At 41.0% G+C, this 26,024-nt stretch overlaps 1 protein-coding gene across 1 annotated transcript in view; it reads right to left on the reverse strand.

The window, feature by feature from the left end:
* The window catches only part of dlc1 (DLC1 Rho GTPase activating protein), a 68,066-nt gene that overhangs the window by 23,259 nt on the left and 18,783 nt on the right, over window positions 1–26,024 (reverse strand). Inside the window, exon 5 of the mRNA XM_029498243.1 lies at window positions 25,949–25,982. Within this exon, the coding sequence (XP_029354103.1) occupies window positions 25,949–25,982 (34 nt within the window). The remainder of the gene's footprint in view (window positions 1–25,948; window positions 25,983–26,024) is intronic.

Raw genomic sequence — 26,024 nt, forward strand, 5'->3', positions numbered from 1 at the left:
GAGAGGGTGGGGAGAGGAACCGTTTCAAACTTGCGCTAAATGCTTTTTCCAAATATAGGAGAAGTGCTAATAAACATCTGATGACAGGTCCACAAAAGAAAACTGCTAATTATTTCTGTTTGGGGTTTCAGAGAGTACGGTTGTAAAACATAGAGGTTAAATACATTTTTTTTTTCATCTGGGCTCTTTATCTATAATCTGTGAGACAATATTGTTTACATAACATGAAGAAAACATGATCCCTCAAGATTTCTGTCCTGGAGGTTTGTGTTTAGCAGTTTGCTCATCATCTCAGGCAAATATGAGTAACTGTGGGATACACACTGTTCTTGTCTTTGTCTGGCTTTGTGTTGAACAAAGGGAATGCAGGCATATTTATAAATTCACAGCCCATATACCACCGGAAACATTTCTTTATTTGGTGTAAAAACAATGTTGCACAGCCAGTTGCGTGTTCTCTTGTCACATGACAGTTTTGATGCTAGTGGTCAGGGACAACTTCTGGCTTACACTCAAAATAATGAAAACTTTTTACTGCCATTGTGCACACTGAGCTAGCTCATACTGTAAGCGTTGTGTCAACAGATCAGTATTAATGTCATACTATATACGTAAACAGGCAGCATCTGATCTTATGAGCTCATAAAATTGAGGAAAACCTCGTGTCATTTCTATCCCAAGTCTGTAACCTGGAGGGATGCAGGGAGATAATGAGGGACTGCTGTTAGTGTGTGTCTGAGTGAGGCAGAGAGAGAAGGAGTGGGAGTGATATGGAGGATAGACAGAGCGAGGAAGGAGAGATGAAGAGAGATTACCAAACAAGGCCAAATCCCAGAGCCACAAAACCCGACCACCCAGAGGCTGCACCCAAAACCCCCAACCCAAAGCTCCCCTCGACTGAGATGGGTCAATAACCCTGAGCAGAGATTGGGGGGGTCATGCTGATAAATTGTTTTGTGGTGATAAACACATAATAATACCAATGGCTGTTGATGAATGTGTGTGGTAAAGCATGAGAGATCAGACAAGCAGACTGCTCCTGCTGCCAGTTGCTCAGGGGCAAATGAGTGTGCCTCTTTAAAGTGTCTACAATTTTCATTCATCAAAGCTCGTCAGAGGCAGGCGCTTGTTTGGCTTATGCTATAGATACAGATCAAATACACGCCAGTATAATAAGGGCTTTGGACAAAAGGGAGGAAATAAGGAGATGCGTCAGTGTTGCAATAGGCCGATTAGATTAGTAGAGGATTAGAGCTGGTATTAAATGCAACTTCTTGGAAAAGGAGGAAAAAAATGTGAAATTATATTGAAAGACGGGGAGTTTGTGTGGATTATCTCATGATTCATAGTACATTTTATTCATGTCTCAAATTGTGTCTAACTGCTCAGGTGTAAAAATAAGACAAAATACAGACATTTCATTTTATTTGTATGACCTATCGACTTGCTGCTGCCGGGTTGTTGGGTAAAGCTACTGTTGTCGGTTGTAAACTTTACAGCGTCACCTCTGACCCTGACACACACAGGGAGGGGCTGTGGCAGGAAAATAAAGAACGGGAGAGAGAGGAAAGTTATCAAAGAAGTGGAATGAAGGAAGTGGAATCAAGAAAAAGACAATACTTCAGACAGAAACGTAGAAGAATGCTGAAGAATAAAGATGAAAGCACCTCGCATGCTACAGAGAGGTGTCGTCTAGGCTCGCCTTGGGGTTTACGCTTCCCTCTTCAACCATTCCTAACCCCAAACAGCGGGGCCAGGTGAGGGTCAGGGGACGGACGTGTCAGTCTAACACACACACAAATACCCAAGGCCGTGTCAACAAAGGCTCACAAACGAGATAACCAAATTATGGGTCTGCAAAGGTCATAGTAGTTCTCCTGAAATAAAGATGAACATGTTAGGTGTGTCCGTGTGTACAAACTTTTTTACTTTGGCAGATTTGTTTTATGGTTGAGAGTTTCTGATAAGATGTCTCCAAAGCTGCTTTATGTATTTACTACTGTGTATGTGTGTGTGTGTGTGTGTGGTTGTGTGTGTGTTTATTCAGCTATGCTGCTTCAGCTAGGTATTGTGATTATTATTTTGTCATCTTTTCTATACCATAGCAACTGCCCATTAAAATTAAATCTCAAAGCCTCTAATGACAAGCTTTTGCCCTCTGTCTTCCACTGATTCGATGGGAGATAATGACTTTAACTGGTGTGTTTGTGAGCGATTAGGTGAGACAGATAGAGAGCAAGGGTGGGGGATAATCTTTTCATAACAGGAATCTCCATAAATATCTCATCCATAGACCTGGGGGATCAGCCCAATAAGACACTGATTAGAGAGAGAGAGACATGGACAGAGAGAGAGCAAGTACCTCCACACGCACAATGGTGGGGAGGAAATGCAGGGAGACAGGGGCCTGGACCAGCACACACACAAACAAAGGAAGTGTGAAGCAGACAGCGGGCCAAATGCCTCACCGACACCCTCTCCGGGCTTTGATGGACTGACCACGATCACAATAGAGGCAGGAGGCTGACACACACATGCTTAAACAAACAATGAGGCAGTGTTGCACTACTACATATTTTTCATCCAGATGGTGTGTTTCTTGATGTTGACATGTTTGTTGTCATTTAAGGTTTTATCTGTCCACCAAACCGTGCATGCACACACATGCACACATTATTTTAAGGAGAACCAAAGTCTGCATTAAATTAAATGAACGTACCAACTGAGCACCAACTTACACATTCAAGGTTTTCTTCCTTTGTAAACTGTAACAGCAAAAGGGCCTTGGTCCATTAGTGTCCAGAGTTGATGAAAAGCTTAATTTTTTTTTAGCTCAACTGACTGTGAATCCTGTGCTTTGAGCCTCACTGGCATTTTAAAAGAGTTAAATCATTCATCCCCTGCAAAGCACTACCACATGTGACTTTTGCTCAACCTTGGCTTTTCGATAATGATAGAGAGCATTATTGACCAACACTAATCTGTAAATGCTAAAGCAAACAGAGAGTAAGTTAGCGTGTATAAACACATATGTAGACAAGTTTGACACATGCCTGCAGACGTATGTACAGTTTTAGATTCTCAGTGGTTACAGTCTCCATGTGCGTCTTGTTAGATTATTATATAGTCCAAAGTAATCCAAACTGTCCCAGCATGTTTATTTTCGTTTTAAAGGAAGCTCTGGATCTACAGGATATTCACTCTAATGCTCTGATCAAGATAAAGAAGCCAAAACAAGAACACACGCACTCACATGTGCACACAAACACATTTAACCCCTGATTATTGCTCATATTTCTGCTATTAACCATGTCTGGGGAAAGCAGATTAGTGATGGTTTTAGGCTGTGAGAGAGATGGAAGAGGAAGAGTCAGGAGGCAATTGTAGTAGAGTATTAAGGAATGACGTAAGAGTTGACAGCAAAAGTTGTATTGAGAGTATAAAAGAAAAGTGAGAGAGTAAACAGATGATGGTGGAAAAAAAGAGGACTGATTACAAACATCAGAAGCTGGAATTTATCCCTTCAATTGTTAATCATGTTCCAGGTAACCAGTTGGAGACCTTTACCACTTTTTTTAAGGATATTGAAAAAACTACTGTGGTAAAATCTTTCTGTTAACAGTTGTTACTGGCCTATAGTGAGTGAAACAAAACTGGCTTGATTTAGCAGAAGCTCTACTCTTAGAGAAACAGCCTTTCGACATATAAAGAGTCAGTGTGTGTGTGAGAGACCACATTTTTCTAAGAATTACAAGAGGTGGAGGTCTGCTGGGGAAACCAATACGAATACTTGGAAAGTGGTTAATGATGCCAACCACACGGATACAAAATGAGCACACAGCAGCAGTTTGAGCTTTGCTGTAATGCCTGGAAATTTCCAGAATTCCTTGTCCCAACCGAGTGAGGTATAATAATTACTGTTTTGAATTACTGCTTCACACACTGGTTCATTGACTGCAAAAAAACAAAAACAAAAACAAGTCAAACACATTCATGCGATATGACCAGTACATCATCTCCCCAGCTTTGATGGCGATCTGTGATGGCAGTGAGGTGTTGCATTCGGGCGACTTATTAAAGTGATGACAGGTTCAGGATAACTATTCTTGGACAAAAATGTATTGGCAGAGATACACATGAATGTAAAGTCAGCTGATCGCTGACACCCACATGAACTGCTCGACCAGCAGTGCTGGGATCTCCTCTGTGGAGTTGCGGTACATTTGAGGGAGCCAGCACGGGTGTCATATGTGCGCCAACTACCTTTCAGCAGCAATGAATGATGGAGCCTTGAGTGCAAGACTTAAAGTGCAAAGAGATGTCGAGCTCTGGCGGGATAAGTGTGCATTAATTAGGAACAAGGCAGGTGTGGAAGGATTTTCAACGTATCACACAGAAGATATAGGGCACCAGCAACCATCAAACAAATGTGTGTGCATTTGTGGATACGCTGCTGTTCTTTTTCTGTTGGGGGCTTGTTAATATTTAAAAAATATGCCTGTCTGTCCCACATGTGCATGTCCACACAGACGTGTCCAATACTGCTTTTGAAAATAGGGGTTGCACACTTCTCTTCCCTCTTCTGTTTCCTTTCCTGTTTTCATGATAGAGTGGCAGAAACGAACAGGGAAGACCAAATTCCAAAGTATGTCCAGTCCCTGTCTGTGCAGAATCAGCTAGTGAGTAACACAGGAAGTCGATGCTTTAGTCTTCCCTGTCCTGACCCCTGAACTTCTTTGAACCCTGACCTCTTGCGAGCCATGTGACAAACCTTGCAGACATCTGGGCTGTCATGACAAACACAAACCAGGTTCAGCCAGGAGATTATCACTGATCCAGAGGCTCTTTTAGCAGAAATGCACTGCACAGGTTTGAATTTCAGGAGTGATTTCTCCCAGTAACCAAATTCTTTGGGCTCCTGAGCCTTGTGGCAGTTTCAGAAGATAAGATGAGAGAGTGACTGCAGATAAAAGAGTGATTGGATAAAGGTCAAACACACCGTGAAAAAAAAAAGATATCCTACATTACAACCATAAATATGAAAAATACCTGCAATCAGTTTCTGATCTCTTCATCTCTTGATAGAAAATATGATTTCATGAAACAGATACAGTGATTGAAATGTTTCTAAAGTTTTCTTCAAAAGGCCAAGAATCTATTTGGTATGAATTAAACCATAAATGCATTTTATTTTAAATGTAGACATGAAACCAAACAGGATTCATCTGAAATGTCTTCCTTACTGTATCTCAAAATGAGAATAACTTCTCTTCACTGACAAATACATCCAGTTCTGTGCTGTTTTAGGTCATTTTTGCTCTTTTCATTTAAAATTAAAGGACTTTGTTCACCTCTCGTTTGGTTCGTTGGCTGGTAATTTTTAGCCTTCAGCTCTAGCCAGGCAGCAGGTAGACCAGTGAATATTAATTCCTCATGAGACAACCTTGACCTACTAAGCTGGTGATGGATACAAGACTCACAGAAAAATGTATCACACAGGAAGGAATTAAAGACCAAACCTGCGTATATGCTGAGGTTTATTTGGATGCCGGACATATTTTAAAGTAGACTTCTGTAAGCAATGACGAACAAGGGGGCATTTTGATATTTTTATGAAGGGCCTTGGTTCAAGTGGAAAATTTAAATATTTTTCTTGATGCACTGCTGAAATTCAGTGTACAAGAATCTGAAGAATGTGATGTATTAAGTCGATTACAAATAAATAGAGGGAAGATGGCGTATATATTTAGGTGCATTAGGAGAGCTTTAGGTATGCAGCGGACAGAAACTCATTGTTAATAGATTTCTTTCCTGGTTAGCTTCAAGAAAATGTGCCAAGGAGGATTCTGGGTCAGGCACTTTAATGGTCAAATAAAAATGATTAACTGTTGCACTTAAACTGCGTTGGGAGCAAACCCTGGTTTTGACGGAGGATCTTTAGTTTTCTTCTTTGCATTTCCTTCACAAGCATGTGACAGCAGACAGCAGATATTCTCAAATGTCCAATGTCCAATCGTCTGAAGGACATTTTCTTTGGTCACTTAAACACTTCATATGATTAGTCCTCACTCACATGCTCTTCCTCTCTGTCTGACATGTAGACATGGCTGGTTTATTTACTTTAGAAGCTAATGGACAGCACTGATGTGTTTGGGGTGGGAGGCTTTTGTTAATGAACAGGAGCAGCAGTCAGGCCTATGTGTCCCCCACCCGTCCCACTGCTCCTCATTGGCCCCTGGGGGGTGATAGCTCCACTCCTGAGCGTGGAGTAATACCATCCAGCTGGAGGTTGGCAGCATTAACAGAACCTCCATATGCCCAACAGACTGGGCTCTGTTTCTCGTTGCTGAGATCTCTCTATTTACTTAATGCCCGTTGTCTTCCCAAGAACGAAGGAACGGACAGGAAACTTATAATAGGAATGTTGCAGAGACGGGCAGGAAGACAGGAAAACACTCTTGAAGGTTAATGGTCCAAATCAACATGGCAGATGCATGAGATTAAAACATAATGTTAGTAGTATGTGTGGTGAAAAGCAATGGGCCAGAGGACAATCATGTTGAAATGCATTGGTAACAGCTGTGATATTCAGCAGCCAGCTTTAGTGGGAGGTAAAAATGAAATTCCTACTGTGAAAAGCAAAATCATTTCAACACTCAGAGATGCATGTAAGCAGACCACAATACATCATTTCTTCTACACAATTTTTTTTTATTTTTATTCCAGGAGTGTCAACCAGCTCACAGCTGGGCTGTACGAATCTTTTCACACAGTTTGGTCCAGTAGATGTTGAAATGTTACCCAAATGTCCAGACTAAACAACACGACTGACCAAACACCAACACTGAAGCCACGTCACTGACATGACTAACATATCAGAAACGAGCAACATGGGCGCTTTATGGAACAAGCCTTCCTGTCATTCCTTTTTTAATTTGCAACTTTGTGCTGCATTTCACGCAAATTAAAATTACTTGAAGCTAATGCAAGTCACAAGCAACAGCCTTAATTTCTTTCTCAGAGGACAACAGATTTCTTGTGATACCAGCAAGATCAAACTACGTCATTGTCATAGAGAAAAATGTTTCAGCCCTCAAGAAGCATAAAAAACAAGAAAAAAACACGGCTTTGCTGCCCTGCCTAAAGGCTCTAGGGCAATGAGTCAAGCAAAACACAGGCAAATAAAGAGAAGACGCCTTTGGGTGACTGTTCTGGCTTTGTTCAAGTGCAGCTCTTAAACTCAATCTTCAAAACTGTCATGCTCATGAAGCTTTAGACGGCAAGGCTTTTCCAGCTCACATTTCCATGCATGCATACTTGTAAGAGCCGCTCAAGTGGTTCACATGACAGCTATATTGACCCAACAGAAAGACAGGCAAGGAGAATAAAAGACCGTACATGTTTACCATTCATTAAGTTTCAAATGAATGCTATTTGAGAAAGGAGCAGACACAAATGTACAAAAAAAAAAAAACAAACAAACCCTCATTTACATAAAATTTTCAGAATACCTGGTTCACAACTTTCTGGGTTGGGTTGAAGGAAGCAGAGGGAAACTTTGTGACCCGTTGGGGTATTTAGCCTAAGAAATGCTTGACACATTATGCTCCCTGACCCTGACCTCAAGCACACAATCACAAAAGACATTGTCAAAGAAGTTGTCAAAGTGTCACTTAGCCAACATGCTAAAGCTAAGCGATCCAGGGCTTGTATTATCTGCAGCTGTAAAAGGTTAAATTTGAGGTTGGCCTGAACACAGAGGATGACAATACTGAGCCAGTGGCCTTGTGTTCGCCATTCAGACTGGAAAAGGGGTTAGGATCCCTGAGAGACTATAAGGTGAAAGGTCCTCAACAACACCTCTCCATCAATAGGATAAAGGGAAATTAAATGGCTGCTCATGCTAAAGACAGATTAGGTTGAAGCTCTCTGCTGAGAAAGCCAGGGAGCATGACACACAATAAGGACTGGTCATGTGTGTCACCTCTGGACACTTTTAAATATTAAATACATAGCTTGAGTGTCTCAAATCAACAGATCCATTAAAACTTGATTCCAGTTGGTGGTTATCCAGAAAACAACTTGTGATGTATCACAACGTTCCCCTCACACAAACTTGAGATTCTGAGAGAAAGCTTTGTAAGCTGCAGCTATGGGCCCAAGGCTAATATAACTCATTCCTCTTGTTGCTATTCAACCAGTTTCTTATTGAATGATGATCAGAATGTCCTCAGAATGACGAAGGCTCCCATTAAGTATTATCATTAAGTATCGCTTATTGCAAGAAATTGTTTTGTTGTTTGTTGTGTTTCCTTGTCTCCCTTCAACTTGTGTCAGTAATGTGGCCTGAACTGTCAACGATCTTCAAGTTTTTCCGAACAAAATGACAAATGTATGAGGAGGTGGAAAATAGGAAATTAGCTTAGCCTGAGGACCGAAGGCTGCTGTCAACTCATCTCATAAATAAAAAACTCCAGTCACTACTGTCTGATACAGAAAAAAAATGAGCACTTAAAAACCAGGTCACACATGAGCTGGAAGTGGAATGTCAGCTGTGCTTCCTTGAATGCCAACTGAATTTTGGAAAAACCATCCATGACTAATGACCTTCCTGATGTTTTTTTTGGCACATCCACTCACTCTTCAAAAAAAAAAAAACAACAACAACAAAAGAACAAACTGTAAGCAAGAATTTGAAAATATTTCCTTTTTGTTTTTAATTTCAGCTCGATAAAACATGATAATACAATGATTAGTCATCTAACACTGAGTAATATGTTATCTGGTATTTTACTTCTCTGCGTTTTGGGGAAATTTCTGTTATCATGCCCCCACTACATGATACAGTCATGCTGAAAATGAAACCTTGCGGATCAGTGGGAGGCCACAGGATGATGGCGAATGCATGGTTACTGCTGGGAACTGGAGTGGGCTGAGAAAATCAGTCGTGTGTGTCTGTGTGTTTGATGTAAAGATGACAAGATCTTCACAGATTTACCCACATTTCATTTAACCTAATTCAGTGTCTTGGCTTTTGTACCACATTGCTCAGTCAGTTAGGTTAGCCATAATAATTCTCCTTGATTCCTGCAATTTACATATTTTGTCAGTTGAGTTTATTGTGCCCTACCCAATACAAACACACAAACACACATCAAAGCAAATCTGCATGTTCGGGGATATATCAAGGTTAACATTTGTACTCCTCGTTGTTTCTATCAAAACTTACTCTTAAACATTAAACACTAATTGAAGTCTGTATGTTTATTTTCTAATAGTGAAAACAAGTCAATCACACTTAAACATCAGATTTCCATTTATTCGTTGTCTCTTCATAACAAACATTCATCATGACAAACAGCTCAAAAACAGTGAAGCAACACCCAAGTTTGAAAGGTCAAAACCACAAGAGGAAAAAGATCAAAATCTCCTGCGGATTGACTGAGTAAATTAAAGCCGGATAACCCACTGAGAGCTGCTAGGGCCACAAAAAGCAGCAGACACACAGGAAATGAAGGCCCACTAGAGAGTAAACAAACAGCATACCATAAGATCAGGAACCCCGTGAGACAGTTAAGTCACAAGGGATGAGACCATTTTAATGGGGCAACAAAACTTCTAAATACCCATCTGGAATAGATTCACTGGGAATGTGGCCATTTTACAAGTGATGCCCAGTTACAAGTCATCACACCATCATCCTCCGTTCGTCTAACAGTGTCTTACACTGAACGTCTAAGACACCGCACATGAAGTATTAACCACCATCTTTCACCTTTTGCGATTCTGAATATAGATATCACCACCACGTACATTTACTCCACTCTTACTCAGCTGCCATATTTTGACCTCTGACCCCATTTTCCCTCATTTCTCACAGGTGAAGACCATGCTGTGAAGGTCCCCATGCTCAAGGTTGTAGTTTTGTGAAATTAATCATAAAATTTACGGCACATATTCATCATGTACTGGCATTTGCTTCCAGCCTTTTTCCTTCAGATCCTTAAGCATGTCAACGCACACTGACTGGGTGTGTCATTTTGTCACAGCACCAAACCTTTCCCACAATGCAATGTTTTTGTAACTGCCATATGGACGAATCCCTCTCGATTTATTCGATATTTGCGGAGCAACTGCACTTAATTAAATCTAAGGCAATTATCAAACCACATTCACCAAACCACGGTCACTGATCATTAAGATGTAATCCTGAAAACATGCTGCTAATCCCTGTCCTTTAGGATTGAAGACACAGTTGTGCTTGCAGATTATTTGTAGATGTTTGGGCCGTCATTTGGGCCGTACCCCATCGGCCCTCCGTCCAGTACTAGTTGACAGTGCCAAGCTCTCGGCTAAGACTTCACTGCCAATCAACTCTGCCGTTTTGATTGAAGAAGAGAGAGCACACCGCACACAGTCATCACAGCTGAATAATGAAACCTCTGTCTCTGCCAACAAAGCAGTACTGCTCGCACACCATTTTCTGCTGATGGAGGGAGGAAAGGTGTAGGAGTGCACCAGCCTGAAAGTGTGCAGTGTGAAATCAGACATTCTCGAGTGCCGGGGCAGGAGCAAATTCCACAGTGTGTGCAAATATTTGTGCACACCACTTTGGGAATCCTAAGCTTTGCCAAAATCAGGAGTTCTGTGAGTGTTGACTCTGCAGGGATCTGCACAATGCCAGAGGACACTTGAAATGGCCAGGTTATTGTTACAGCTCGGTTATGCCTGGATTTTAGAATGAAGTACCCTTGTGTTTGTCCAGGATCTATGCTGTACAGTCATATCTGCTTCTAGCTGCAGGACTGATGAATGGGCAGCAGATGGGACAAGGAGAAGTCAAGAGCGAACATCTAGTGGGCTACTCATGCTCTTGCTGAGAAGGGCTAGACTTTCCTAATCATCAAAGAGTGGTAGAAATAAATATGTAGTCTGACCAACGTTGCGCTCATGAATCATTAAAAGAAAGCTGTAGGTGCGTGTTCTGGCCCTAACCCTATAATGGCAATGGCATCTTTAGATTTATGCTGGGTATTATGCTCTCTGGAAAAAAAACCCACTGTATCTCATGCTAAAAGATGCTTTCACATTACAAGGCTCTGAGCTGCTTCCTGTTTCAAAAACCTCTTCATGTTTCAGACTGTTTTCGGTCAATAAAAAAAGAGGTGCCACAGAGTGGAAGCGCCAAAAGAAACATGAAGCGAGTTTGTGTGTTAAAAAGAGAAAGTGAGTGAAGGCTGAGGGAGAGGTAACATGGTTGAACAAGCAAAGTAAACAAGTTTGGCGTGAGCTTTTTGGAGTCGCTGGGTTTAGCAAAACATTCCAGAGTCTCCGAAACAAGCAGCCTTGTGAATGCACAGGGGCGGAAACAAGGGGGCTTTAAATCACTGAACAGGCACAGCGCTGAAGGACACTAATTCAATCATAAATATCTTGAGAGTTCACCGTCACACACCCACATGCCAAGTTAAGTGACTACCAGTCAACCTATAAAACAGCAGAATAATCTGGAAAAACCTAAAGAAAATATGCTTCACTGACTTGACCTTGAGCAGAAATGATCTACATTAACAAGACTTGTAGTTTACATTAAACCACACGGACACACAAATAATGTGTTTATTGATTGCACTCAAAAACTTTGAAGCCAATGAAAACTTTCTAAAAAATCTGATGGATCCTACATTTGCATTTCATTTATCAAAAGATTATAGAGCATTATACCCCATTTTGAGACAGGCTGTCATTAAAGAACTATTACTATCAACTATCAACAGATTCTTTTTGGAAAAATCGAGATCAACAAAACATTCAAGGTGCAGCAAATGGTGCAAAGTATATGAAGTATATGAATTCATGACAGCTACTGACCCTGAGAAGCTTTGTGAAACAGCTAAAAGGTAGAAAGTGAATTCCACCAAAACACGATGAGAAACCTGAAGAATGAATCTCCGTGCCCAGATACAGATGCCACATAGCAATTTTTTCCCCTCTTCTGATTCTGTCTTAAATTGCATCATTTACACACTTAATATAGTTCTTCCTAAGGAACTATGCCAAAACAAAAAAAAAATGACTGACATGTTGTTGAAGTCAAGTGCCAGTTTCCAAAAAAAAAAAAAAAACAATGCACAGGAAATAGAGAAACAAACAGAGAAAATACACTATGTCCCTGGCACATGTCCCACAGTCATGTCTGGTCGAGCTTCACTGTAATCTTATAGTGCGCATGTATGTGTGCTAATGCAGCAAAAGTCTGTGCATGCCTTGAATTACTCATGCACCTAGACACCCACACACATAAATACTTTGTTTGCTATTGACTCTTTTCAGTAGTTAAAGTATGACACGCTTCTCTCATGAGACACACATGGAACTCAATAAAATCTTAGGCCCTCTTTTTTCATATGCTTGTGAATAGGATGAGTTACAGGCATAAAAGCAGACAGTGAAACAGTTCATGTGCCGTGATAAAAAAATAATGAAGTGTTATTTATACTCACAGATTGAGCAGCTTGACCTAAATCTGAAGGCAGAGAGAAACGTGACTTGCCAACAGGATAATTGGTAGAGCATCACAAGCTCTTTGCAGAAAAATGTACTGCTTCACCAAACACATAGCTCCAGGAAAATAACTGGTACGTATACTGAAACCCAACAAAGAACTATGTAAGCTATGATAGTAAGTTAAAGATCAGCAAAATAATTAGGCAGTAAGTAGGGGTGACACAAAATGAGCAAAGGTCTGAATAGTAAAGTTCAATGGCAGCTGTCAAATACTCGCTGTGTTAAAGCAATTCAACCAAAATTGTCCACATCATTATGTACTTCTGGACTCAATTCGTTTATTTTCTGGTTTAAACACGGACTATTCTTGAAAGGCACCGTCTATCCTTTGAGTGAATGTATCTTGTTGAAGCTAATTTGTTACATGGTTGCCTGCTGCATTTCCATTCAAAGATATCTCTGCTGATGTCACAGTGGTGCCCCCTTTCTAACTTCCTCTTTGGGCATCCTTCAGGCGTGAAATGGCCCTGCTGGGTCCCTGTGGAGTCTTGTAGGGCCACAATAGGCCCGGGACATCTGTGTGGTTCAAAAGGAGGCAGGGCCCAAGTCCACCGGAACATGTCTGTGGACCTCCCAGTGCCCACCCTTGAGGCCAAAACAAAAGTCTGGTTGCCACTTCACAAAGTAACTCAAATCAAATCAAATCAGATTTATTTGTATAGCGCCAAATCCCAACAAAGTCACATCAAGGCACTTTACATACAGAGCAGATCTAGACCAAACTCTTTATAAAATGATTTAAAGAGACCCAACAGATCCCCCAATAAGACCACAAGGACACAAACAGACACTCAAACAGCAGCACTGAGGGATTACAAATATATTTTCGAGAGTGTTTGGGCAAAGAGCTCTATGACCTTCATGTCTCCACCAGCTGCAGAGCAGCTGTGATAGCGATGTCTTGAACCTTGATGAAACCGGCGCATGCTTGCCTCTTATCAAACACCTTCGTGGGAGTACACAAGGCTTTTCTGGATGGGGTCATTTGGTTCAAAGCATTTAGGTTATGTTGCTTACCTCCTGGAACAAATTTCATCTTGTACAATAAAGGTTGTTGTCTCACCTGTGCCCAGTAAGGTTGGTGCAGAGCTGGGGATGTGGTAAAGTAGATTTGGTAGTGTGGTGCAATTCCAGTGCTCACGCAGATTTAGCTCTAATGCAGTCAGTGTGGGCTTGTTTTGGTTTTAATTTGTGAAGGCACAAAACACACAAACCTTTGTAATGAATATTTATGAACACCCGTGAACATCACAATACATGTTCTGCTCAGCATTTCGCAACAAATTCCTATCTACAGTTGAACTACAATCCTTTGTGAAAAAGATGACAGACTCATTCATTCATCTTCTACTGCTTATCTGTTTCTGGGTCGTGGGGGGTGCTGGACGGGGACGTGGTTCACCCTGGACAGGTCAGCAGTCCATCACAGGGCCAACACACAAAGACAGACAGAGACCAACAACCACACTCACACTCAGACCTACGGACAATTTAGAGTCACCAATGAACCTAAACATACATGTCTTTGGACGGTGGGAGGAAACCCACGCAGGGGGGGGGGGGACATGCAAACTCCACACAGAAAGGCCCCAGGCTGGGAACCAAACCCGCAACCTTCTTATTCGGGAGCAACAGCACTAACCACTATGCCGAGATGATAGACTCCTACACCACAATACCATTTAGCAATTGTCAAATGCTAATTATTAAACAACATTAAACATCTGGGCTGGTTTGCATCCCACTAGATGAGGAGACTGAGGTTGAGGTTAGTTCCAATAGTACACCGCAGTCTATTCTTAAAAGAGTATATAGTTGAAGGTGAAGGTTAAGGTCAGGTTAGGCGTAGGACCAGGGTGAATGTTGTAGTACCCCAACAGGTGTTGTGAAAAGAAAAGATGCATATTATTGTGACGGTTTCTGTGCTAATGCCAAAGGGCAAAATATGCAGAGTCATTCATCATAACCCTATTCATGTGAATGTCAGTCTATTGTGGAATTAATGCTGCATTTTTATGCATGGCCACACTAACCAAGTGCAAACCCTTCAACATTGACTTCTGCAAAGACTGCAAAACACCGAGTTGATTTTTTTATCTTCTCACCAAAACATTTAATGAGATGCCAAGTGAAATTTTAGCACAAAGGTTTTATAGTTTGAAATAACTTTTGTCATTGAATAGACAACTGAAGATAAAAATAAATAATAACTGTCATTTACATGATGCCTTATACTATATTATTCAATAGCCAAACTTGGCCAACAAATGGCCCAACATCTCAGCACTTACGATCGATTGACAAAGCTGTGGTTGTTATGCAACGTCATGATCCAGATGGCATTACTACAGTTATGATAAACCAATTAAGCTGCTCAGGTAACCAACCCAAAAGCTGCGTACGCTTTATTCAATTCACAATTACATCACAAAAAAATCTCCCCAACTCAATTCATTGAAAATAAAACACTTTGTGTGAGCGTGACATTTAGAGAGAGAGTTATGCAACATCTAGGTCACATAAAATATTCAAGTCAAGGCAAAGATGGTCAACACATCTGTAAGCGAGAGTGTAAGTGGCATGAAGGAGAAAAATGATTTATGCGCTGAAAGCTGTTGACATAATTCATTGAGCCATACTGTGCACTCAGTGCTGAGTGCTGTGCTCTGTCTGCACAACACAATTTCAGTGAAATAACACAAAGATCTCCACTTTTTTACACTTAAACGACATTGTTGTGTAATGGCCCAAATGGCCTCGTAAGGGCAGGACGGCAGAGAAAAAAAAATATATATTTTGGAGGCTATAACTGTGAAATGGGTAATTTTTGTATTTCATTTTGACTGGGGCATTTATGATGCTGTTATTTATGTTGTGTCATACCAAAAAGGGCTTGCTACCTCCTGTCTAGAGAATAAGATTGATGGGCATCTCTATAACTACTGAATGCTTCATTCATGGTATGTTGAGACACATTTTACCATTAACGAAATTGCAGCCCAAGGCATTGAGTAACTGCTGTGATTTTGAAATTCCACTTGTCAAATTGCAATGTTGCTGCAAATGTTATTGTATTTATGATATATATTTTGTCCACAAGTTATCCAAATTAAAGCTTATAGAATATTCCTTTTAGCTTTGCATAACCCCCCCAAAAAACTAAAAGCAGCAGTTACCAAACTGCTGTACAATCTTCATTTCATCTAAAATCTGCATGACAGTCAAGATTAGGTTTGATTCAAATGATTAATGAATGACATATTTTGCTGGCAGGTATGATGACAGATGCTTTCTTTACATTCTTGATCTTGTGCTATCTGCCCTGATTCCATATGCCCTTTGACCCCTTTGAACTTTACCAAAAAACATTTAAAACAGTGGGAATGCCACTCAATCCTGGTCTTGTTTCCTTCTTCTCTAAAAAAACATCCATATTAAACATTTACCTTGCATAAATGAATATGCCACTTCATAATTCTGAGGTTGTGAAGCATTGATTAGATAAATTAATGCACTAAGTATACACACTTTGCTGTTTGCAGTCAAGGAGAAATGTTTTCTATCAACCAAGAGGTGATGGAAAGCCTGGGGGGGGAGACAATAGCCTGACGGGGCATTGATCTTTTGATCTTTGGGATGACATCTCCAATTGTCAGTGAGAACAAAGACTGTGAGTGATAGCTGGTTTTTGTTGGTGGATAAACTCAGTGTTCTGTGGCACAAGTTTTCCCCTTCAGCTGTAAACATGCTTAAATGTGCGATGTGCTCATAGACATGGCAAAGGTGGGAAATGGGTATTGGATTTCAAGATGTGTTATGCTGCACAGAACTGACAAGAAGTCCTTGAGAGCATTACGTCGGTGGTATTAGCTAATGCACATGTGCAACAAAAGATCATATACATAAACCTTCATGTGATACAGTTTATAGATATCAAGTTGCAGGATCTTTATAGATTTTTCCAAGGCAGCGTAAGACCATGAGTGATATCAAATTGCTACAGAATGGAATTGCAAAAAATAATTAGATCTGAAATACGACTTAAAAGCTTACACTTATTACAAGGAATTATTCTACACTGATTGAATTTCATGGAGATTGATGGCAGGTCAAGCCTGTGTTATTAACATGCTGACTAAGATCACCTACAGCTCTCCTGGTACAGTTCAATGTCTTCCTACACTTTATGATCGAGAGCACACGTGCATGAAATCATAAACTATTGTAACGGTGACTGCAAATGCACATTCATTTACGCCTAAAGCCTTGATATTTTGACTCCTCCTTGAAGAATGGGAGCAAGAGGAAAAAAAAAAGAAGAGACAAATCAGTGACATACCAAGAGAGCTGTAATTAGATCCTGTCATAATTCCCTGACCCACTTTTCAAATCTTTCTTTTATGTGGGCCGCTGAGCAATGTTGCAACAGCTTGTAACATCCTGGACACTGTTTGTTGGTAGATATTTATCATCTGGAAGACTCGGCCATGGGGCAATGACCTCTGGATTCAGTGGGAAAACGGTGCTACCCTCTTAGAAATGAGGCACGCCAGCACCTGTACTTGGAGAGAGTCAAGATTTTAAACAACCAGGCCCCTTCATAACACTTAGCCTGTGGTTGGTATGGTCCGTCTGCTGCGGACCTTCCTTAACAGCAGCTCTTTTGATCCATTTTGCTGCTGCTCTTATAAGAGAGTGGGTGGTCTGTATTATTTAGAGACAAGCTGCTGGAGTAGCTGGCCAGGGAGCTGGAGGTCTCTTTTAATGTACTCAGTCCAGTGTGTGCACAACCAACTCATTAGTTATACATAAGGCTAAAGTCGTACCTAAGGAAATGTCACAGAAGCAGGTGAGGATGAAAATCCTAACTCTGCTATTTAAAAGTCTAATGTTCGTGTTAATATGCATCCATATTCCAGCACTAAAAAAAGCCACGCTGGGCAGGAAACCCAAACTTGACAATCACCCTGTTGAAAATGTGCCTAGAAACATTACAGCTCAGCGTCTGTCCATCTCAGTGGCAGCACCCTCATACATCCATTAAATGCTGTTTATTGATCCGATGCGTCACAGACATATTAGACACTTGGTTCACAGCACATTGTGTCCTCTGTCTGAGGCGATGACGATGCAGTTTTCCCATTCTGCTGGTACTGAATCAACACTGTACATTCTGAAAGAAAACACCAACACCTGCACACCGGACAGCAACAACAAGCACAACCTGCTACACAGAAATACATCCGTTGTGACAGTCACTTACCTGCCAGTCGGCTCTCTCGAGCGGTCTTGCTGAGTAAATCAAAGGCTTTGGAGGTCGAGGACCTGATGTGGTCACTGAAGGACCTCTGCAGCAGCAGCAGCCTCATAGAGCGAGACATCCCAATTAGCTACTTATCTACATCCAACTCCTACCATGTCTCGACACCTGTTCCTGTTCCTGATTAGGTATATTATCCTGCTTTTATGCCTTATCAAGCCCTCCTCTTTCCACCTCTCCTATTATACTTATATTTCAGATTAGATCAAGGGTCAATAATTCTGACTGGTTTCTAATCTGCACTGGTCTAGCTCCTGCCTCCTTCTCTTTCTCACTTTGTTCCTGCTCCTGGCAAGACTGTGCACTCCCGTCTGCTGCAGCAAGCATCAGTGCGGTAACTGCTGGGACACATCCAACCAATGCTGCAATGCTCTCATATTCTATTCGGCCAGTGTGTGCGCGTGTATGTGTGTAAGTGTGTGTAAGTGCTTTCTGACACAAGCTCCCGCACTCTCTGTGAATATATGAGTGGTTTGAAGTCACGACTCTCCTAGACTTTTTTTTTTTTTTTTTTTTTTTTTTTGCATTTCCACTCTGTCACTTTCTCTTGTTATCCATCTCTATTTATACCTGCCTCACTTTGCGTGGCACACATCAACACTATTCGCTGTACATAGACGAATACCCAGGTTGAGTCCTCATAATACAGATCCACCTGCGCTTGTGCACTGGCAGCTGGAAACATCACAGGACAGAAACCAAAAGTCAGGAAGTGAGATGATGAATCTAGGATAATGTTTAAGCTGCAATACAGTTAAAATGTTCCCAGAAATGACTGATAGTGAAAAGACTAATGGGATTTCCCAAACGCACACTTCAATGCGAAGATGGTATTAACAGTGTTGCCACTCCTGTGATGAACCACAGAAACCGTACGCACAGACAATCAGTTCCCTTTGGTATTCAGCTGTAGGAAATGGTCCAACCCAGGACATGACTTTGCTGTGAATTCATTATCGGTGGAAAAGAATAAGCAGGATACACATAAAAACACACACATGCAAAACCAAACCAGTGAATGCTGTGAGTAATCGAGAAGTAAGTATGTACTGTAAGCCTTACGTAACAAAACCTAAGCTGTTCAGATGGACAAAAACAACACAATAGAATCCATTACTCAGATTGCTGCTGAGTCGATTGGATAATGTTGATTTAGCTTCTATTGAGTAAGCACAACTCTCTGGGGTCTGAGAAAGAGCTTAGCTGTTGGCTACTTAGTGGATAAAAAATAAAAAGAAGTATATTTACAAAAACAGTCTGTAGGTTCACTGTGACATTGGCAACAAAAGATGATGGTAACTTTTATACTGTTGGTTTTGAGAAGACAAAATAATGATCTGAAATTTGGGTAAGATTATTATTATTTAAGAATATGCCAAAGACATAACAACATGGGCCTGTGTTTCATGTTCTACATCTTTACTCTTTAACCTTATTGACCTAATATTCGGTCACAGCAGTCCACTGTCGTTAGCGGAAAGAGCAACACGGGCTAAACCCATTGGACAGTGCCAGACAGCAGTCAGACACAAGTTAGCAACTAGCAGATGAATGAACATAGACTTGGATATAGTGTTATGCAGACAAAGAGCCTGCTATTTCCCTCAGCAGTTGGTGGAGCTACTGGAGCTACTGTAGCAGTAGAATGAATGCTGTTAACATCAGGCAGATCAATGCCAATGTGCCGAATGCATAAATACGCTAAAAACACAAACACAGTTGTCATCTTGTGTTAAGAAAGTGATTAAATGTTAATTGTATATGTCCTCCGGTGTCTATTCCAGCGGAAGTGTACATTTATTTGTGTAAAGGTTAAGTTACTCACTACCTGAGTAGGTGACTGTATCTGTCGCAGTATGGGCTGTTCTGGTAACTCGAACTTGAGAAAATCAGTCAATCGTGCTGATTGCTCCAACAAGTCAAGGTAACGCACCGAGCATTGGCTTATTGCAGTCTGCTGATAGCATTGTGTTCATCACGGCCAACTGACTTTATAGTCTACCAACGTTTGCTGAGACCGATAAGGCTGGATTAGCATGTCTTTACATTCTGCAACCTTTAGCCTGTGCTTCGCTGATTGTTGATGACCTCTTTAACAATGCAGTGAATAAGGATTAGAAAAGTTGCAGAAAAACACACATCCTATAAATTTATCACCTTTTTAACTACTCTCCTTTACCTACCTGCTCAATTCACAAGACTCATTTAACTAATGATCATTTTCATACATTTGATCCACAAATGCAAACCATCTAGGTCAGTACTCATATCACAGCAACATATCAGTGTACTTTCCCTGTCTGCTTCTCTGGTATACCTGTGATAGGGGGGCAATGCACAGACTGTAACCTGGATATGGGGGAAAATATCCTGAGGGGGGAGGCGTGAGGGCTGGACGAAGGAAAACAATGGCGCTCTCAGACCTCAGGAAGGAAAGTGTTGCCAAGTGCCTCCTCTGTCAAGCAGTGTAGAGTACAGCATGCCAGCAGTGTGTACATATGTCTAATTCTGCAGAAGCGAGGCAGGAGGCTACCTGCCAACATACTGACCCAGAAATGGAGACCGGAGAGGTGAAAAGTTAGGGTGGGGTTGTTTCTGGGAGAACTTCAAATAGTTTATAGAAAGAGTCAGTGTGAGTCTATCATCAAAGTGCCCGTGAAAAACAATGCACTATACTCTATTCTTTACAGCAGGGCCAAAAATGTGTCGGTATGCTGAAACGTGTATCTGTGGGCGCGTAAAAATGGGACTATAATTGGGTGCAAGTCCCTTTGATGTGACCATCTGCTGGAGGTCTTATCCTGCCATCAAACATACACTCTCTCACCCCTACTGTCTGCCCTACTTTCAGATAACTCTCACAATTTGACGCCTTCCCACCTTGTGTGTGCTTCTGCCACCATACAAATACAATACAAGGGAGAAAATTATGCTTGCGGCAAGATCTCAGATAACTGGACAACTTAAATTATACACAAAATATATAGTATGTCCAAACAGTTGATATCTCAGTCTCCTCCATGCACGACACCCAGACACAGGGAGAGACTGATTCATTAGCCTGGGGACAGTGTGTGCATCTCAACCCATCAACACAGGGAGATTTACAGTCCATTGGTTATGGATCAAAGTTCTTCATGGGTCATTTCAAATGTAGCATAGCTTTGGGACAATGATAAACAACAGTGAAAATTGTTCACAATTGTGAATGAGGGAGGGACCCACAGTTGTTTAACTGATCACTGCACTCTTCTTTCTCATTTGGAGACTATGATTTACTTTGACAAAAGGCATTTGTGGCAAAATAGAGCAAAATAATATCCTTGTGGCAGGATTGATCCCCTTGGGAAAAAAGCCTTATTAAAAAAGTCTTATCCTGAGCCTTCATCCCCAGACTGGGACTGTGTTCATATTGGAAACTTTTGCCACTATTGACTGCCACTTCTCAAAACAGCACGTACGTCACATGCTTCATGTAGCAAGGTACAATATCACACCATGGAAGCCGGAGTGTGACATTGACATACATAACATCCTGGAGGTCAGGATTTTTTTACAGTGACCTTATTCTCTACCTTTCACTTTGTGTTTTTGTTGCCTAACCACACTTGAATCATCACTGTGATCCTGTGTCATGTACACATGTAAGAAAAAACATCTGCATTGGGCCTAAAAACACCAGCCTTTTTTATATTGTGTGGATAATTGTCTCATGTAGACAGCTGTCATAGAATTATCAAAACCCCTAGTTTATCACCACCCATCCAATTATTCATTGACTAGGTTCCATACACAAAAGAAAATGGAGACGGCCTATTATTTTCATAACAATAATGAAAAGTGGATGATAATAAACAGAAACAAAATTGAGCATTGATGTAAAACTGAGAATAAAAGAGTATGATATAATGGTAATGGGCATCTGTCAGCGACATACAGACTTTTATAGAGACTGCGAGTTCACAAGCTCACAAGCTTCCTGTTATAAGTTTGCCTTCTTACGGCGGCTTCCTGTTCAAAGTACCATAACTAGGGATATGAATTCTCAAAGAAAGAAAAGGAATGGAGAGCTTTCTGAACTGAAGCGTAAGAAAATGAGAGCCGATATAAGATGTTGTTATGGTTAATTAAACTACAATTTAACAAGACATTTTTGAAGAAGGGGCCTAAATGTAGACTAGCCCACATAAAGAAAACATACTATAGCATGTCATATCTCTATATATACAAATTATATAAAATATGAAAGTAAAATGATTTTCTTGCACTGGCTTACATTTTAAGATATATTCACTATTGAAGGGGATGAGTGAGATAAGCTCAAGTAAATTATAGTAGCAGTCTCCACACAGGAAGTGTGGAATGTGACCTTACACAAACACAACTACTTATGGACTGTTTATGAAGAGGCAGCAAAAGAGAAAAATGGTCGAATAAGGCAGATTCAATCAAAGAGAAAGGACATTTAGCAGAAAAACAAAAGTCATGAGTGATTATTGACTTGGCCCAAGGTTGAAGGTGCTTCAATACATCTGTCAAAAAACACTTCTCTTCTCTGGGGAAAAAAATGTCCTGAAAGCATCCAGCGTCAACGAGTAAACAAGAGGAAGGCAGCACAGTTCACAAACGAGGACGACGGCGGATCACAGTTGTTGAATGTTTCCATGTGACATTCTCTAAAATCAAATGAAATTGGTGTGGAAATTTGTGGAAATTCTCAGGACTGGCGGCGTTGTTGTGCTTCCAAAGGCACAGTCACAAGATCCAGAGACAAACAGACACCATTTGTGCTCAGTTTTAAATAAAGGAATAATTCAACATTTTAGGTCTCTCTCACACACACACACACACACACACACACACTAAGAGCTTAGCCCTCACATTAGACTGAAAGTAGGGCAGAAAAACAAGTCTCGCTCTGTTTGTAGTATCTGTCTAAAAAAACAATGTCACAACAGATGAAACTAATAAAATTTGTTTATTAAAAATGGATAGAATAGAATACATCCTGGAAAGAGCAAAGGAAGTAATTTTTGTATATTTCTGTACATACAGTGTGAAAAAAACAAATTCCTCTGATTTCTCAGATTTGTTTTGTGTTTAAGAGAAAAAAAAAAGCACTGGCGGACGGGTTTTGACAATGATGATGATTAATGCTGGCATTCCCACATACCAGAGGTCAGGTCGAGTGCAATTTTGGGAATCATGTTGGAAGAAACACAATGGCTTTAAAAATTACCTTCAAATTCCAGTAAAAGGATTTTGTCACTGGAAGAAGAGTGACCAGAAGTGATAACAATCTAAATGAAACAAAAAGAAGACAGCCAGACTAACAGAAATGATGACCAACTCCCTAATATCAGAATGCTCCTCCCATAAAGCACCTCAAATCAGGGCGCTCCACCACTTCCTTTTTCATCCGTTTTCTCCAACTACAACTGAGGTGCTTTGACCTTCCAGGCAAAAGGTCAGACTTTAGCCCCGTTATGAGTTGGATGCCCACCATTGTGTTCTGTTTATATATTCCTACTGGTTTATATTTAGACCAGGGAGTCACAGCATGGTGCCTCGAACCTCAGCTATAATCGAGAGAGAGAGAAAAAAAGACCATAGACCATTCTTAGAACGAGGAATATCTGAAGGGCTGTGTTGACAAGGCCTAGCATCAATGGGCTGGGAGAGAGAGAGATTTTTGCTGTAGCTTGGACAAAACCAAAACTAGTGCCACATGCTGTAATGTTGATGAGATGTTCTATTTTAAGAAATCTGAAATCCGCCAATGCATCAGTCATGAAATACGTGTGCCCACAGGCTAGAGACAATGCTTACAACGTGCAAACATTCAAATCAGTTCATCTGACATCTTTTTCAGTCACTTCATTTAACAGCTGGTTATTTGAGGAAAACCACTTTCTAGTTGCAAAGTTAACTTGGATAAATATGTGATGCTCAAAGGTTATTTCAAGCACTACAAAGAACAACTTTTGCTTTTGCCAATAACTGCTTTGAAACACAAAAAATGTATAGTTTACACCTTTATTCCAGTTTAGTTAATTCTGATTATGCAATGACTTAGAGAGATTTCACTACAATAACTGCTTTGTAACTTGAAGGTTAATGGAACTTTACAGTTATACTCCACTATTATCTATTAACTTCTTATTGGTGCACAAACATCTGCGCTGATCTTTTTCAAAATGCACTTGATGGGAGACACAAGGCTGGGGCAATATATGTGATTTCTAACCATACTTACCAATCCAATCAGTCATATGAGGAAGGTATATTTCAGAAGTGTATACAACAGAAGGATTTCTCCCTGGACGTATTATTAACTGTGTACAACTCTGTAGAAAATGCTTGTAAGCAGTATATTATGTCCTACTACAACTACATAACAGCACATGTGCCTATGCATCATGTTGTGGGCCAAAGCCAATCAGAAAAGTTAATACATGATGCAGTTGCATTCAAGTGCGTTCACGCTGTGCTGCCAAAGCTAATGCTGTAACAGCCCCGTTACAGCCCCGTTACAGAACCTCTAAAATACAGGTTGCCAGTTGTATCTCTGCATGTGGACACTTAGTCTTTGTCAACGAGAAAGTCGTGACACTGAACGGTCATTCAGTCGCACCCAGTGCTGCCGGGAAACCCATCAACTGTGCTATTACAGAGTGCAGGCTATGGGGCCTTCAAGTTGATCACTGGTGTTCCTCCGTTGTCACAGAGATAGTAAAATTAACCGTGAATGAGCCGTCTTTCATTGGAGTGCAGTAGGAGCCTTTGGGGCATGGCATATGATGTAACACTGCCACAAATGTGTCATTCCCAGGGGCTTAAATGGTAGAGATACAGAGGGGGCTTTGAAGTGTCACAATGAACACTGGGCTTTGTGCTCCATCCAGTCCCTCCACCCTCCTCTGGGGTTCTGGGTTCCATCACACAAACCCAGAGTTGGGGGTTACATAACTCGCTTAATGTAAGTCAGACTGATTTAAAAGAATAAAGATAACTAACAATACTTGAGATCTTTGAATTCCAGCTTTGCACGTTTTAAGTGTTTGGAATGGGCCTTTGACAAAAGGTAGTGCTGATACACACACACACACACACACACACACACAAACGTTTCTACAAATTTCCCATGAAAGCTTCTCTGAAAGTGGTGGTAATTAGAGAGAGAGACAGAGTGCGAGTTAGCAAGGACTCCCAGCAGGCTTTGAGACAGTGGGGGGCGAATATGAAAGCCGCATCCCCATGTTGAACCACCTCTCTTGTATTGTTTACTAGCGGACTGATAACACAGGGGGGTGTTTAATGAACACTGCTCCCCTGCCAGCTGTCTGAAAGTAGGTCTGTCCATCCATAGTTTCCTGATGACCCTGAGCATTACCGGCAGACTGCTGGTCAGAGGCAGAATGGAGGCGCAGTCACTACTGATTGAGTTTGTTCCTGAGATCAATTCAGAATAGTGTGCCAAGTAGATGACACAAAGCATTGCAGAGCAATGACATAGCAGGTCTACAGAGAGGGGGCTATGTGTCATGCATCCTATTCCTGAATTAATACTGATCAAGCTTGTCACAAGAATGCATGTGTGAGCATAAGTGTAAGGACGCTGTTAAATTTGAACTAAACACACAAATTGACAGCCAGCAAATGTGATAAAGCAAAGAACTGTGAAAAAAGGTATAAATACACATCACAAGCTTTTTTCCCCCCCATCAGACTCGACATGCAGTCTGGAGCTTATCTCAGAAAGGCAACAGACTTGATGCCTCAGTTGATGAGTCTAGGATCTTATCTGGAATGGCATCCAGTGTCTCACAGAATCATGAGCCGGTCCTTCCCTCAACTGCCCTTCCCCTCCATCCTGTCTTGCCCCATGTAGTAAATATTGGACAAGTCCATCAATCACACGTTGTATCACAGAACCTCTTTGCATGGTTCCAGATGAGACAATTTCAACTGCAGGCAAATTTTGACTGCTATCACTTCAGGCAAGCCATAATCTGTGAGGGAAGTAAGCACATAAGAATGGAGAAAGGAGTAAAGACTTACCAGCTCTTTCTTTCTCAAGAATGCCAGCGGTCCTCTGGGAAAGAGAAAGGAAAAAAGGTTATGATTGAGACAGCTT

This window comes from Echeneis naucrates, chromosome 1 (genome assembly GCF_900963305.1).
Source record: "Echeneis naucrates chromosome 1, fEcheNa1.1, whole genome shotgun sequence".
NCBI lineage: Eukaryota > Metazoa > Chordata > Actinopteri > Carangiformes > Echeneidae > Echeneis > Echeneis naucrates.